Source organism: Scomber japonicus, chromosome 9, assembly GCF_027409825.1.
Source record: "Scomber japonicus isolate fScoJap1 chromosome 9, fScoJap1.pri, whole genome shotgun sequence".
Taxonomy (NCBI): Eukaryota; Metazoa; Chordata; class Actinopteri; order Scombriformes; family Scombridae; genus Scomber; species Scomber japonicus.
This window is the reverse complement of record NC_070586.1, coordinates 16,318,986-16,331,837: the sequence shown is the minus strand read 5'-3', so window position 1 is coordinate 16,331,837 and position 12,852 is coordinate 16,318,986. Positions and strand designations below refer to the sequence as shown.

The 12,852-nt window shown below is 41.5% G+C and overlaps 1 protein-coding gene across 1 annotated transcript in view; it reads left to right on the top strand.

The window, feature by feature from the left end:
* sema6a (sema domain, transmembrane domain (TM), and cytoplasmic domain, (semaphorin) 6A) overlaps positions 1 to 12,852 on the top strand; it is a 99,162-nt gene that overhangs the window by 46,549 nt on the left and 39,761 nt on the right. Inside the window, exons 4-6 of the mRNA XM_053325304.1 lie at positions 8,966 to 9,026; positions 10,483 to 10,545; positions 11,192 to 11,293. Coding sequence (XP_053181279.1) covers positions 8,966 to 9,026; positions 10,483 to 10,545; positions 11,192 to 11,293 — 226 coding nt within the window. The remainder of the gene's footprint in view (positions 1 to 8,965; positions 9,027 to 10,482; positions 10,546 to 11,191; positions 11,294 to 12,852) is intronic.

Below are 12,852 nucleotides of genomic sequence, written 5' to 3'. Positions count from 1 at the left end.
AGTTTTGCATGTGTATATGCGCTCAAGTGGGTGCATGTGTGAGGTAATCTGGTGCATCTGTCCAACACTTGCATACTAGCTTAAAGCAGACAGGAATTCTGACACATGGCCGGCGGTATGTGACCCCTGAATAACTGGAATGGCTGCCTTAGATTAGACCAAGCCGGATGACCGCCATTGATCCTGACACAGAGACGAATGCTGGAGTCGATAACATGGACACTCAGATGATGGCCTCCCGCACAAAGATCCATCAGCACTAACAGGATATCGATAAAGACATGTAAAAGTTGAATGACAAACAGTTTAAGGCAAACAGCGAAGACAATCACCACTTCAGAGATCAATGTGAAAGCGAGCCAACGGTCAACCCAGCAAGTCAGCCCGAGCTACGAAACAACGAACAATGCTGCCAAAAAAAAGAGGAGGAAACATCAATGGGTGCTTTTATGATGGTTGTCCAGTCAAATGACTTGTTTATTCTGGGGCCAGCATCACACAGCTTTGCCATCATGCCTCTAGACCAGTGAGCCTCAGTTCTTGGTGTGCAGCAGCTTGCAGATGGCCACTGTGAACACAGTCCAAAGCCCAACACTGTTTCAGGCTGTTTTTTGAATGGCTGCTCAGTGTATTAAATCCCTTTGGCTCCTGCTTTGGAGCTGGCAATAAAATCACAAGATTTTTTAAGCTGTGAGATGCATACAAACATGGCTACTGACGAAATTGTAAATAGACAAAAGTGACTTAATCCATAGAGGGACAGAGTCAAGTCTTTGGCAATGGAGGAACTCAGCAACAGATGCAGTGATTGATAATTCATCCTCAGTTTTGTGCAGTGAATGAAATTCATAGTTTTGGTGAAATCAGATGCTCTCGCCGCTGGTCTGTTTTGGCTATAATATGCAGACAAATATTAAAGAAATTGGCCTCTGTTGACGAGGTCATATAGCTTTTTGTATAAAATATCATTAGCTCTCTCAAACTCATATATATTTAAATGCTGATTATGAATTCAGGTCATGACTAAGTTAGTTCCTTAATATTCTGAATCTTATTCCATGACCAGTGTCTATCAAATGCATTATCCAGAGGACAGTACAGCCTGATAAGATAGAAGACTGCTGTCTTTTCACATGCAGGCTATTGAAAAGCCTCTTGTTTGTTCAATTTTAACAAGATGGGCTTTGGACTGAGTATAGAGTTTGTTTCTTTAACTCTCTCTCAAATATTTATTGTTAACACAGGGGATGCATACAGGAGTACATTTTGTGCTAACAAGACCCTCTTTAAATCGCTCTATGCATACAGATGCAGATGCATGCAGTGTTTAAGGAATACATATAGGTGTTTGTTATGAATCATAGCAAGAGTTGTTTGTTTTTGAGGTCATAGTGAAGAGCATTGATTCAGCCTTATCTTATGTTCAACTGCTGTTTTATACATTTTCATGGTAAAAATTAGCAGTACATTATCCATGATAAACAGAGACATGGTGTATTTTAAAGTATAGGTTATGAACTTAACTTTTTCATATGCACGATCAGTGGTTTATGTGTGTCTGCTATCATGTGTGCAGAAGAGTCACGTTCAGTAAAAGCAATAAACTTTTCTTGATGCAGTGAGAGATGGACGCAGAAGGATTCCTATTGGCTCACATTTCATGGTCAGGGTACACTATGTACAGCATTCAAAGGGAATTCATCACGGCACAATGAGAGATTTATCATTCTAATCTCTGGAAGAAAAAAAAAGTGTGTGTGGTGGTGTGTCTCTATGTTCGAGACTTTATGCCAGGGTGTGTGTATGCATATGGGTGTGTACAGCTGAAACCTTAGCAGGACACGTCATTCTCTCCACTGTGTGTGTGTGTGTTTAATCAATTGGTTTGATTGAAGCCATTTGCCATGCAGCAGACAGGCAGACTTATCCGAACTATAAAATCTATTCTCCGGCTTTCTTCTTCTTCTTTTTTTTTTGCCTTGGGGATATCAAGCTGATTGCTGTCAGCCCTGAGGATGCCAGTAGAAATCATAGTACTGTATGTTCATAGCTTTCTATCTTTGTGAGAATAACTTGTGAGTTAGCTTTGAAAGATGAGCTACGTTTAATTCATTCACTTTCCAATAGTTAAGATTTGGATTGGGATTGAGTTGTTTTTTTTTCTACATACAGTAGGTCTTGTTTTGTATGTTTTTGGCCTAATTTCGGTTGTTGTAGCATTGCACTCATCAACATAATTGCGAGATCTGGTAACAAATTCAAGGTAAAACTGATAATACTGAAGTTGAGCGCAATCAAAGTGTTAAACCAGGAAATTGTTACACTGTAATGGATGTTTATAAAAGACAGTTTGGAAATGTGTGGCTAAAACCTGTATAATTGTCTCACCTCGTGTTTTTGGCCCATCTTCTTTTCAGAGATGTCCTCATGTTCCCAAGATATCAGCAATTAACTAAATGAGCACAGCGTTATTGTTACAGGGACGAATGATGGTTAAAACTATAAAAATGCAGCCGAGGTTGTATGAAACAGGAATTTCCCTTCAAGGTTAGGATAAGGTTTGAGGACATGAGGAGAAAAGACATGCAGAGAATGAGACCAGTCTTTACATAATTATGCATGTCTCTGTGTGTGTGTGTGAATGTGTTACTGTATAGCCATGCTTAGCAAGCATGCCCCAGGTCTCTCCACATGCAGAGCATAGTCGCCATTCCCGGCCCTCAGTCGGCCTTTACCATGGTAACTCCAACCACACTCTGTTTACACCCCTCTATGAAGCTGGGAGGCCTGGGAACCAGAGCGAGAATGTGTGTGTGTGTGTGTGTGTGTGTGTGTGTGTGTGTGTGTGTGTGTGTGTGTGTGTGTGTGTGTGTGTGTGAGGGGGAGAGACAGTTAGAGAGAAAAAGAGAGCTGAGGGACCTAAATTTGTGGTTACCGTTAGCACTCATACACAGACACAAACACACACTCACACACGGACACACACTCAAAAAATAGAGATTACCTTCTCTCAGTTGAGTCCTCTGGAACAGTCGTGCCTCTGTGGCCGCTGTTCTTCCCTGTCGGGTCTCTTTGGGTCTCGCAGTGGAGGCCACTAGAGTCTCCATTATTGTAGCTGCACCAAATCCTGTTAAAACCCACTAATGACTGGGATTACACGGTTGCCTCCTCTCCCTCTCCTCGTAGCACCAGCGACATCCAGCCACGTCTGCACTCTGAAACAAAGCTTGCAGCTCCAGTAATCATAATCACCTGAATTAAAAGTTGGAGCAAGTTGGAAAGAATGTTTGAAAATACTTTGTTTTCTCTCAAGGTTTTGAGCTTTATAGAAAGTCATTTTACAGGATTATATATCTAGCAGGGGTCAATGGAGATTTTTATGAACTAATCCAATTTGCAATCTCTTCTCTCAGTAAAACCGGAGGAGAGGAGAAGAAGTATTAACAGCAGAATGTATTTTGGTTTGGAGGTGCCAACAAAGACTGAATTCAGTCTTTCATAATAACACTGTTAAAATATTGCACTTGTCCTTGTCCCATTGATACTTTCTATACACCTTTGGTGCTACAGTGGATGCTCAGCAACACTATCTTTGGATGGTAACACTAAAGTACACATATACCTTTGTGTAACTTTACGTTAATACAGTGCAAAATAAACAGTGGCAACTGTCAGGACTAATCTAAATGAATTTCTTGGATTTAAAACAGTCTTGTTTTGATTTTGGACAAAGATATTTAGACATACTTTGTGTATTAAACAACAAAGTGTTATTTGTGACATGGGCTTATCTTATGTTAAATGTCAGTAATATTGTTTAATGCTTTGTTCAGTTTGTCTGTGAGCACAAATTAAGTAACTCAAAAGACCAAATTACTTACTTGAGAGAATGAAGAATTATTCATTTGGGAGCACAAATTACCAATTACCTTATTCATTGAACTCTGTATAGCAACACAACCTGGGTTGTGAAAAATATTCATTGACTAATGGATACTTTTTATGTCAATAAATCCAAAGTATATCTCACATCTTTTATGCAGAATGTATGCTTGCCTAATTGCCAGTGCTCATACTCAAAACATGGCCCCTTATCCTACTGACCCTGCCACACACAAAAAACACACATACACTGATATATACACACACAAAAGAAAATGTGGAGACAGTGTAGAAGACTATAATGAGAACTTCAACCTTCGAAAAGAACAACCTGCCTCAGCTTGGGGGTGAGTGAACTCTGGCTTGTTGTATTTCATGCCACCACATCACTGAGGCCCTCTCGATGCCCTCAGCCCATTCAGGACCACAACAACTCCCTCCAAAGCTCAAAGGTGCCTGCGAGCTTCCCCGATTCCCTCCCATCCACTTTGTGAGGAGGATTTGAACCCGTGAAAGCCGCAAGAATGCACAATGGACTCTCCTCTACCACCCATGATCCAGTTATGAAGAGAGAGGAATATGGGTGAAGAGGGTGATGAGAGAGAAGGGGCGGGAGGTGAAGAGGATGGTGGACGTGCAAGCATTTAGTTTGCGGAAAGAGGGGTGGTGGCACAAGGTGCGGGGTGCATGCTAATCACGTTCCTCTCTTTTCTGCTACCGGAGTGCAAGATAGTTTTACAAAGGCCCAGCAGATGGACTGAGCTGGCCTGCAGTCACCCCAGAAGAAACACGCTGTTATGAAAACGACATTCTTCCACACAAAGACGCTGTGTTCTCATGGCTATGCATGGCTACATGTCCGACGGAGACCCTCTATGTCACTCTGTTGCACTCAATCTAACACTTTTACCCACACTCAGTTGGTCCACTGTCTTGCCTTGATCATTCAGCTCTTTCTCTCTTTCTGTACCCATCCTTTCATAATGCCCTTGTATTTGTGTCTGAGAGGATATCTACATATCTTCCATCCTACTCACATATTTTTGTCGCTGAATTTCGGGAAGCGAGAAGTGCACGCCAAATGATTCATATTGACGGCCAATGTTCCGCACTTATCAGTTGTCAAAGGCTTCTGTTATTTCATTTTTCCTCCAAATCTCACGGTGTTTCGAATTTCATCACCCACAGCCCCTAAGGACCCTTATGTTTTGTGCTTGATTCAGAGTTTACAGAATAGACAGTGAGAAAATGATGGGAAAAGGCACAAAGGGATGCTCAGACTGGATTTCTGTAAATGAAGTCGTATCTGGAAAGCATCCCACCAAAGTCCAGACACAAGATAAACTTTGGCTGGAGAGTAAGTTTAAAAGTTGGAGTCATTTGAACCAAGTTGATTTGATCCAGTGGTTGACCGAGATTATAGTATAGTGTGAATGGGCTCAAGATCACAGACTCATTCACAGTCTGAAAATACTTTTTGAAGATAACTTTGAACTTAGTCTGTAAGTAAATCAAGACTTACAAAGAAATCTGAAAGTGATTTAGGCAAAATCAGAGGGGCCCATTATGAAGAAGAAAATTTGATTTGGCATTGACATCAGCATTGCTTTTACAGACAACAGTTTTTACTCACATGCAGGTGATAGTATACAAAGGGCAAGATGTTCAGCTCCACTTGTCCTGCTCTTATAAGTTATTACACAACTTTATTTGAAGGAATTCACCAGAACATCATAAAAAAGGTTGACTGGTTTAGTCCATATGGTATGCAAATTAACTCATACTCAAGATTCTTCCATCTCATAAACAATTTTATGTGTAGCTACATTTGTAATGTAAATAGCATTTATAGAAAACAATAAACAATAGAACACCCATATTTGTATTCACAAGTGTACATGGAAACATAGCTTCTCTGTAATAAAATTAGGTTGTATGATTTTTCTTTGCCACATTTTTGCCCCAACAGAACAGCAGCTTTTACTTAGGCCAGTTGTTTAGTCTGAACTACACTCAGCTAGAGCTGTCTTGAAATCTGACCTCAGGTTTAGACTGCAAGGTCAGTAGGATGCCTGTCTTTTTCAGGTCTGGAAAACTCATGACAAGATCATATTTAAAAAAGCTGTGATAGAATGCTGTCAGTGAAGTGATCGCTAAATTTAAAGTGTGCTACACTAAAAATGATGCCTACTTTACATGACATCATTGCTGAGCATTTGCTGGAACACATTATAGATTTCAGATTGAATCTCAGCAGCCAACAGTTTCTTTATATTTCACTGTGAAAATCATCTCTCCCTAATAGTGCTTCAACATTTAACTTTTCAGTGAGGACACAAACATCAAGAAAGTAATTCACAAAACAGATTCACATGAAACTTTGCATATCTTTTATCATTTGCTTTTTTTCCATTGTCCTCTGTGCTTCATTATCAATAATATTGAATATTTCAAAAGCTTTTTGTCCAAGGAAGTCATATGTCAGACCCTACCATGTAACAATAATGTAACAGTATTCAGTATGCAATAACGGCAATGAAATATTGGCTGTGGTAGATTATGTATTTCAAGCAGGTTTTAACTCTCTGCAAGATGATTTTCATTGGGTATTAAACAGAAACCGCTGACTGCCTGCAAGGTAGGAAAAGTAATTTTAAAACTTCAGGTTTGCTTTGGAAAATGGTTGGCAATAATGTTAAGTATATGCGATTTGTTGTTAATGGTCGACATCATACAATACCACCAGTGTAGTCTGGTAAGACCATTCATCTGCTTTCTGTCTTCTCTTTATAACCATGCAGTTACATAAATGTGACTCAGAGACCAGAAGGAAGTGGATATGTTGTAATATGAGTTCAGGTGCAGTAGTGAAGAGGGGAAAAGGGGGCATGTGTGTGTTTGTGTGAGCGTGTTGGGGTAAAAGGGAGGCAGCGGGGGTCTCCTTGCACATGTGTGTGTTTGGAGAGCTGGTGTTGACACAGACACAGCCACTCCATTGTCCTCTTCCATCTCCAGTCAGGATGTTTGAGGGACGCCTCATCGCTTGGCTCCCTCTAATCTCTGCTGGAACTGAAACCCTGCGGCTGGAAGGCCTCGGCCCTCAAGGACGCTTTCAGCACCAGGACAAGAGAGGCGCAAGTCATAGAGCATAGCGGGGAAGGTTACTGGTGAACATTATGGAGCAGTCAATTACAGATTACTCTTGAGCTGTTTTAAAATTGCAGACAGTAAAATAACCCACAGGATCACACTAAATCCGCCAAGTAATCCTCTGATTTAATAGCTTCTGATTTAGTTAAGTCTATTTTTAATAATAAGTTTTCAGTTTTAATATAGAGATATAAATGAACAAGTTACTGAACTTTAGGAGACATAGCTGAACATAATAGTGATATCATCCATCACTATTATCACCCATCATCTTCCTTTCCCATTATAGTCTTCCTCTTCTCTGTATTTCCTCTCCTCCTATCTTAAATATGATGGTGTAAATTGTTGTTTAACTTGAACAAATTACAGTTGCCATTTTTAATAATGACATTTACTGTAGCCCTATTATTCTGTTTGGTTACCCTAGCAGCAAGGTGAAAGAGACGCTGAAAATACAGTTCAGGAGCCCCTAGAAATTCAATCCAGATCTTTTAGCAAGAGTAGTGCAATGGTAGTCCTACCAGAGAGCTTTAATGAAAAACACTGTGCAGCAGAGTTTGCGGTTTTGGCTTGAAATACTCTATTTTTAGTCATGGCACACTGCAGAGTGACATTCAGCGTCTGGCATTTGTTAGAGCAAGTGAACTTGAATCTAGGAAGGGCACGGGACGCGTCTTAGTAACCCAAGTGGTGGCATGAGAAGGATAAATAGTGACAGAAAACAAAGCAGAAATCTTACGGACACTTTTGACAGCGCTTTCATGGCCTCACCGGAAATTTGTCCTCTCCCACTGAGAAAAACACTCTGTTTTCTTAATTTCAACTGCTCTCAAAGATTAATTATTCAATTTAAGCACCATGGCTGATAGTGTACAGTAGACAGAGTTTTATCCTCGAGGAGATGACGGTGGCCCCCAGGAAAGCGATATAAGTGGATTCATTTCAAGATGCCTGTTCCTCCAAAGACTTTATTAGATTTAGTTAATGAGAGAGCAAGGCAGGCTGGCTGGCTGAGCGCAGGTTGGGGAGCTGGAACGTAATTAAGCCATGAGTCTGACGATACCACTGTTACACACTTTGATTAAAAACACGTTCAACACCTAATCTCCAACAAATTAAAGCAGTTACATCGTTTGGCACGGTCACCTTTGGTTCTCGCCTCAAATGAGGTAAATCCCCTTTTCTTTCGGTCGCTTCTGCTCACACCACTTCCACACCTTCAACTCCCCCTCTACACCCTCCCTCTCTCTGTCTGCACCCTAATTCTCCATGGTAAGTAGGTGTAGCAACATGCCTGGTAAACCAGCCGGTCCGTCTGTCTGAGATGTAGTTAACCCTTGTGGGTTTATGTCTTCCATATGCCCTGCTGGGGCCTGTATGCCTGGACTGAGTAATACAGGAGAACCCTGTATATTTCCAGGCCAGCACACATAAGTCTTCTTGTCTGAGTTATAATGAGTGTTAGTATAGATTTCCTGTGGCTCAAACACTACGCTTAATTGACCTGAACAGCTCTGAGTGACTTGGCACCTACCGTCTCAACCTTCCCCTCCTCCCTTACCCCCCACAAGACCTTTCTCTGGGACAAAGAGGCTTTTGTCCCCAGGCCTGCGCCACAGCGCTCTAAACCTTTGTTGACTGTTTCTGTCTGACAGAGCAAATATCTCTGGCCTCCTTTTGTTTATTGTCATTTTTTGAAGTTTGAACAAAGTTTATACAAAGCCTCATTTTCTGACGTTGTTTGCTGCCTGCAGGGGGAAAACAGTGGGAAGAAAAGAAATGGGTTTATTGTTTGTTGAATTTTTGACTGTCTGCTGCTGTCTGACCTCTTATCTTCTCATCTCTCCCCCTCTGTCTCTCTCTTCCCTTTCTCTCTTTTTCAATCTGTCTCTGCCACCCTCTCTTCCTCTCTCTCTCCCTCAATCGCTCACAGGGATCACATATACACGGTGGACACAGAGACTGCCAACAGTGACGAGATCTTTTTCAGTAAGGTGAGTGAGATGTCTGTCACTCTGAGGACGTGTTGTTCCCAGTGTGCCGTGATTGACAACGTAACCCTAATAACCTGGTGTGTCATTGTGTGTTATGAGAGAGTGTGTGTGTGTATAGTGTGTCTACTGTGTGCCTGCCAGCAGTCTTACTCACACACTCACCTGTGTGAGCCTGCCGTGCTGGCCATGGTGACCCCGTTAAGAAGATTATCCAATCAATCAGCTAGCAAACTGTCTGCGTCATCCACGCTCATCAGTGGGACAGCGTAAGGTCTGATGGGTGTGTAACGGAAGCTGGGAGACCAGTAGAGGAAGTGAGGGAGGGAGGGAGGGAAGGGGGGGGGGGGGGGTAGGGAGGGTTAGGGTTAGGGTTAGGGTTAGGAGCAGAAAAAGTGGATAGGAAAAGAGTAGGAGAGGAAAAAAGGAAGGATGAGATGAATAGCAGAACGGCCAGAAAGACAAGTAGGATGCAGAAAGGAAGGAGATCCCATTGTATATTTCTAGATTATTCAAAAAGCACTTCATATTTACACAGGCCCTCGGCTGTAATAACCCACTCTCCATTCCATTCCAACCACTCCTCGCTGGCATCACTTACCCTTAGTATAATGCATGCAAACAGAATTCAGACAAGGCCATTCTTGTGTATACAACAACCCGCCATCCCTCCACCTCATCCACTTCAATGTCAAAGCCCAGCGAATGGGTCTTAATGAGGGCAGGCTGCAGATGAAAGGCTGGTGGGAGACGCGCAGATTGATTGATGACTGAGGGTCTTTAATCAGTGCCCGAGCTCCAAACATGTTGTACAACAGCGGCCTGAACCAGCAGCTCAGCGTTGACACTCAGGCCACACAGGGCAGGGCCAGAGCTGTGTGCGTTTGTGTGTGTATATGTGTGTGTGGCTGGATATCAAATATAGCTTAGCACTGACTGATAAGTGTGTGTGACAGTAAAAGAGGGCTTATACGTTGGTGTGTTTATAGTTGACTGACAGGTATTGGCTAGTGCTGATCTACAGGCCAAGACAGTGTATGTGTGTGTGTGTGTGTGTGTGTGTGTGTGTGTGCATGTGTGCGCACGATTGTGCAATGATTGCCAGCCTATCAATCAACAGAAATTAGCTCTCAGGTCTGAGTTGAGATCTGTCCTTGAACTGATCCAGAGTCAGTGTCGTATTTCCTCCTATCTTACAGAGAATTGGAAGTTCAAAGAGGTAAACTGATCTCCAGTCGGCTCTTAGAATAAATTTCACCTCAGAGCAGGTGCCTCATGAGGGGAATCAATGACCAAGAATCCAAGATGATTGTTATTGATCACAGTATAGATTGGCTATTGAGCCCTATACCTTCTGTTTTTTGTCATCCTATCTCAGTGTTTATCTTGTTTGCCTTCTGATTCTCCTTCTGATTTTCTAATTCTGTCCTTTACATCAACCTTTTTTTTTTCTCTCCAGAAAATGACATGGAAGTCTAGACAAGCAGACGTGGACACCTGCAGAATGAAAGGGAAGCATAAGGTATAAGAAACACATGAGCTCTACTACTGTGCTTACAGCCTAACTTCATTTATACAGTAGAACAAATGTCTATGACAGAAAACATTTAACAAATCACACATAGACAAGCTGTCACAGATATAATTTCTCACATTCGCTGTTTCTATCTCTCTCTTTCTCATACACACAAACACACACTTTAACTAACACAGGAGACCATGCAGGTGCAATAACACACTATCTGCAGTTAATATAACCTTCAACTATCACAATTCATAGAGCTTCATAGAGCACATCAGTGAGAATCCTATCAAAAGGAAATATTAAATGCTTTTTTCCCTGATATCAATGTAAGGTCTAACAAAATGGTGTAGAGTGAATAATGGCTTCATTATTATTCAACAAAGACATCACATGGCAAATTAAAATCCCATGTAAATGAGTCTTTATGTACCATGAGAAAATGCTACATTTCATGATTATATGCTTGATGTTTGCCATGCATATTTGTAGAGCACTACATGCTGTGCCTCTAAAGAAAAGAAAAGAAAGAGCCTTTCATTTTAAAAAACTACATGTGGCTTTCAGTGTAAAAGACACAAATGTCACCATGGACCTCCTTTCTTCTTTCTCTTTTTGTTTCTCTCCTGCCCTGCGCTCCCCAAAGGATGAGTGTCACAATTTCATCAAAGTGCTCCTGCAGCAAAATGATGACACCTTGTTTGTTTGTGGAACAAATGCTTTCAACCCATCATGCCGAACCTACAAGGTAGGGAAGCACACACACCCACACACACACACACACACACACACGCACACACACACACACAGACACACACAGACTTATTCGCACACATATCTAGACAGCTATATCGTGCTCTGTTTTTGACCTCAATGAAAGGCATTTGTCATAGATACTTTGCACAGATACAGTCTCTTAAAACTCGTGTTCCCTCTCTCCTGTCCTTCCCTTGCTTTGTGTTTCTATACACACGTGCACATAAAAACACACACACACACACACACACACACACACACACACACACACACACATTTTTCACATACAGCCCCAACCATGTGGCAGTTTGGATGAGTTGAGCTATGGCGCGATGGACATAGATGGATGACTCTCACAACTCAGCAGGCCCTCGTCCAGTGTCTTTATCTCCAGGTGTATTTTGACATGCTCGACTTAGAAGCAGAGAAACCTAACTACCTGGCTTCTTACATACTCACACACACACTGAATTGCAAGTGAAGGCACAGTCCTGAAATTCGACTCAGCTTTCCCCTGTAAACAGAAGCCTGTCTGGCTGTATCCATGCGGGCATGTCTGGAATAGTTTCAAGATTCTTTCGTACTAAGCAAAAACACCTTTTGAGATTGCATCTTAATGACTTCAGCTGAAGAAAGACAGCAGGAAGACGTTTAGATTGATCTGACTTGATGGACAAAAAAGGAGATGTCAACAAAAGATAGAGAAAGAGTAGATGGAGAAAAAAAGAGAGATTGGTATACAGGGAAGCAGATGGACAAATCGGAAAGGACACACAAAACACAGATTTAAAGGCAGGCAGAAAGGCTGTCTTCAAACTGCTGCTCAAAATGTCCCATTTTTTTTCCTTCCCTAGGGACATAAATCTGATGTTTTTAATGTCTATGTGTGAAAAGTGAGTAGCATTGCCATTACGATGAGAAATATTATCTCATTCACGACACAATCTTCATATTTCTTCAACTTGGCTGACCTACCATAGATGAACAAAGTATAATAGTTGAAAGAAAAGTCAGTTTAATTGGTATTTAACTACATTCTATGCCTGAAATATGTTCATAACAAACAGAAATGCAGGGAATGTGCTTTCAACATTCTTTATATCATGTCATTCAAGTATCAGGAAAGGTTATATTGTAGATGTTGTAACTATGAGCCATCATCCAAAGACATCAGATATAAACAACGTACACAGGCAAGAAAGAAAGACAGGAGGTCAGACAGAATGACTCAGAGGCGTTTCTGTCCTGGAGGATACTGTTGTTTGGTTTGTTAGGATGTGATGCGATGGCCATAGTACACAAAGATGTTATCTTGGTGGCCTGTGGGGAAAACTCTCCTGCTTTGCTTCACTAGTCTGTTTACCAGAAAAACAAGACATATCCGCATCATTGCCTTTATGGTTCAGCATGTTAAGCACACACAGAGTGGACGTCTTACAATGTACTGAATCCTCCTGCAGGGAAAGTGGAATTTATGTCTCTGCATTTATCAGGCATGGTTAGATTTTATAGCTCCCCCAGTTATCGTTTCAAAGTTTGTGTTTTAGGTGT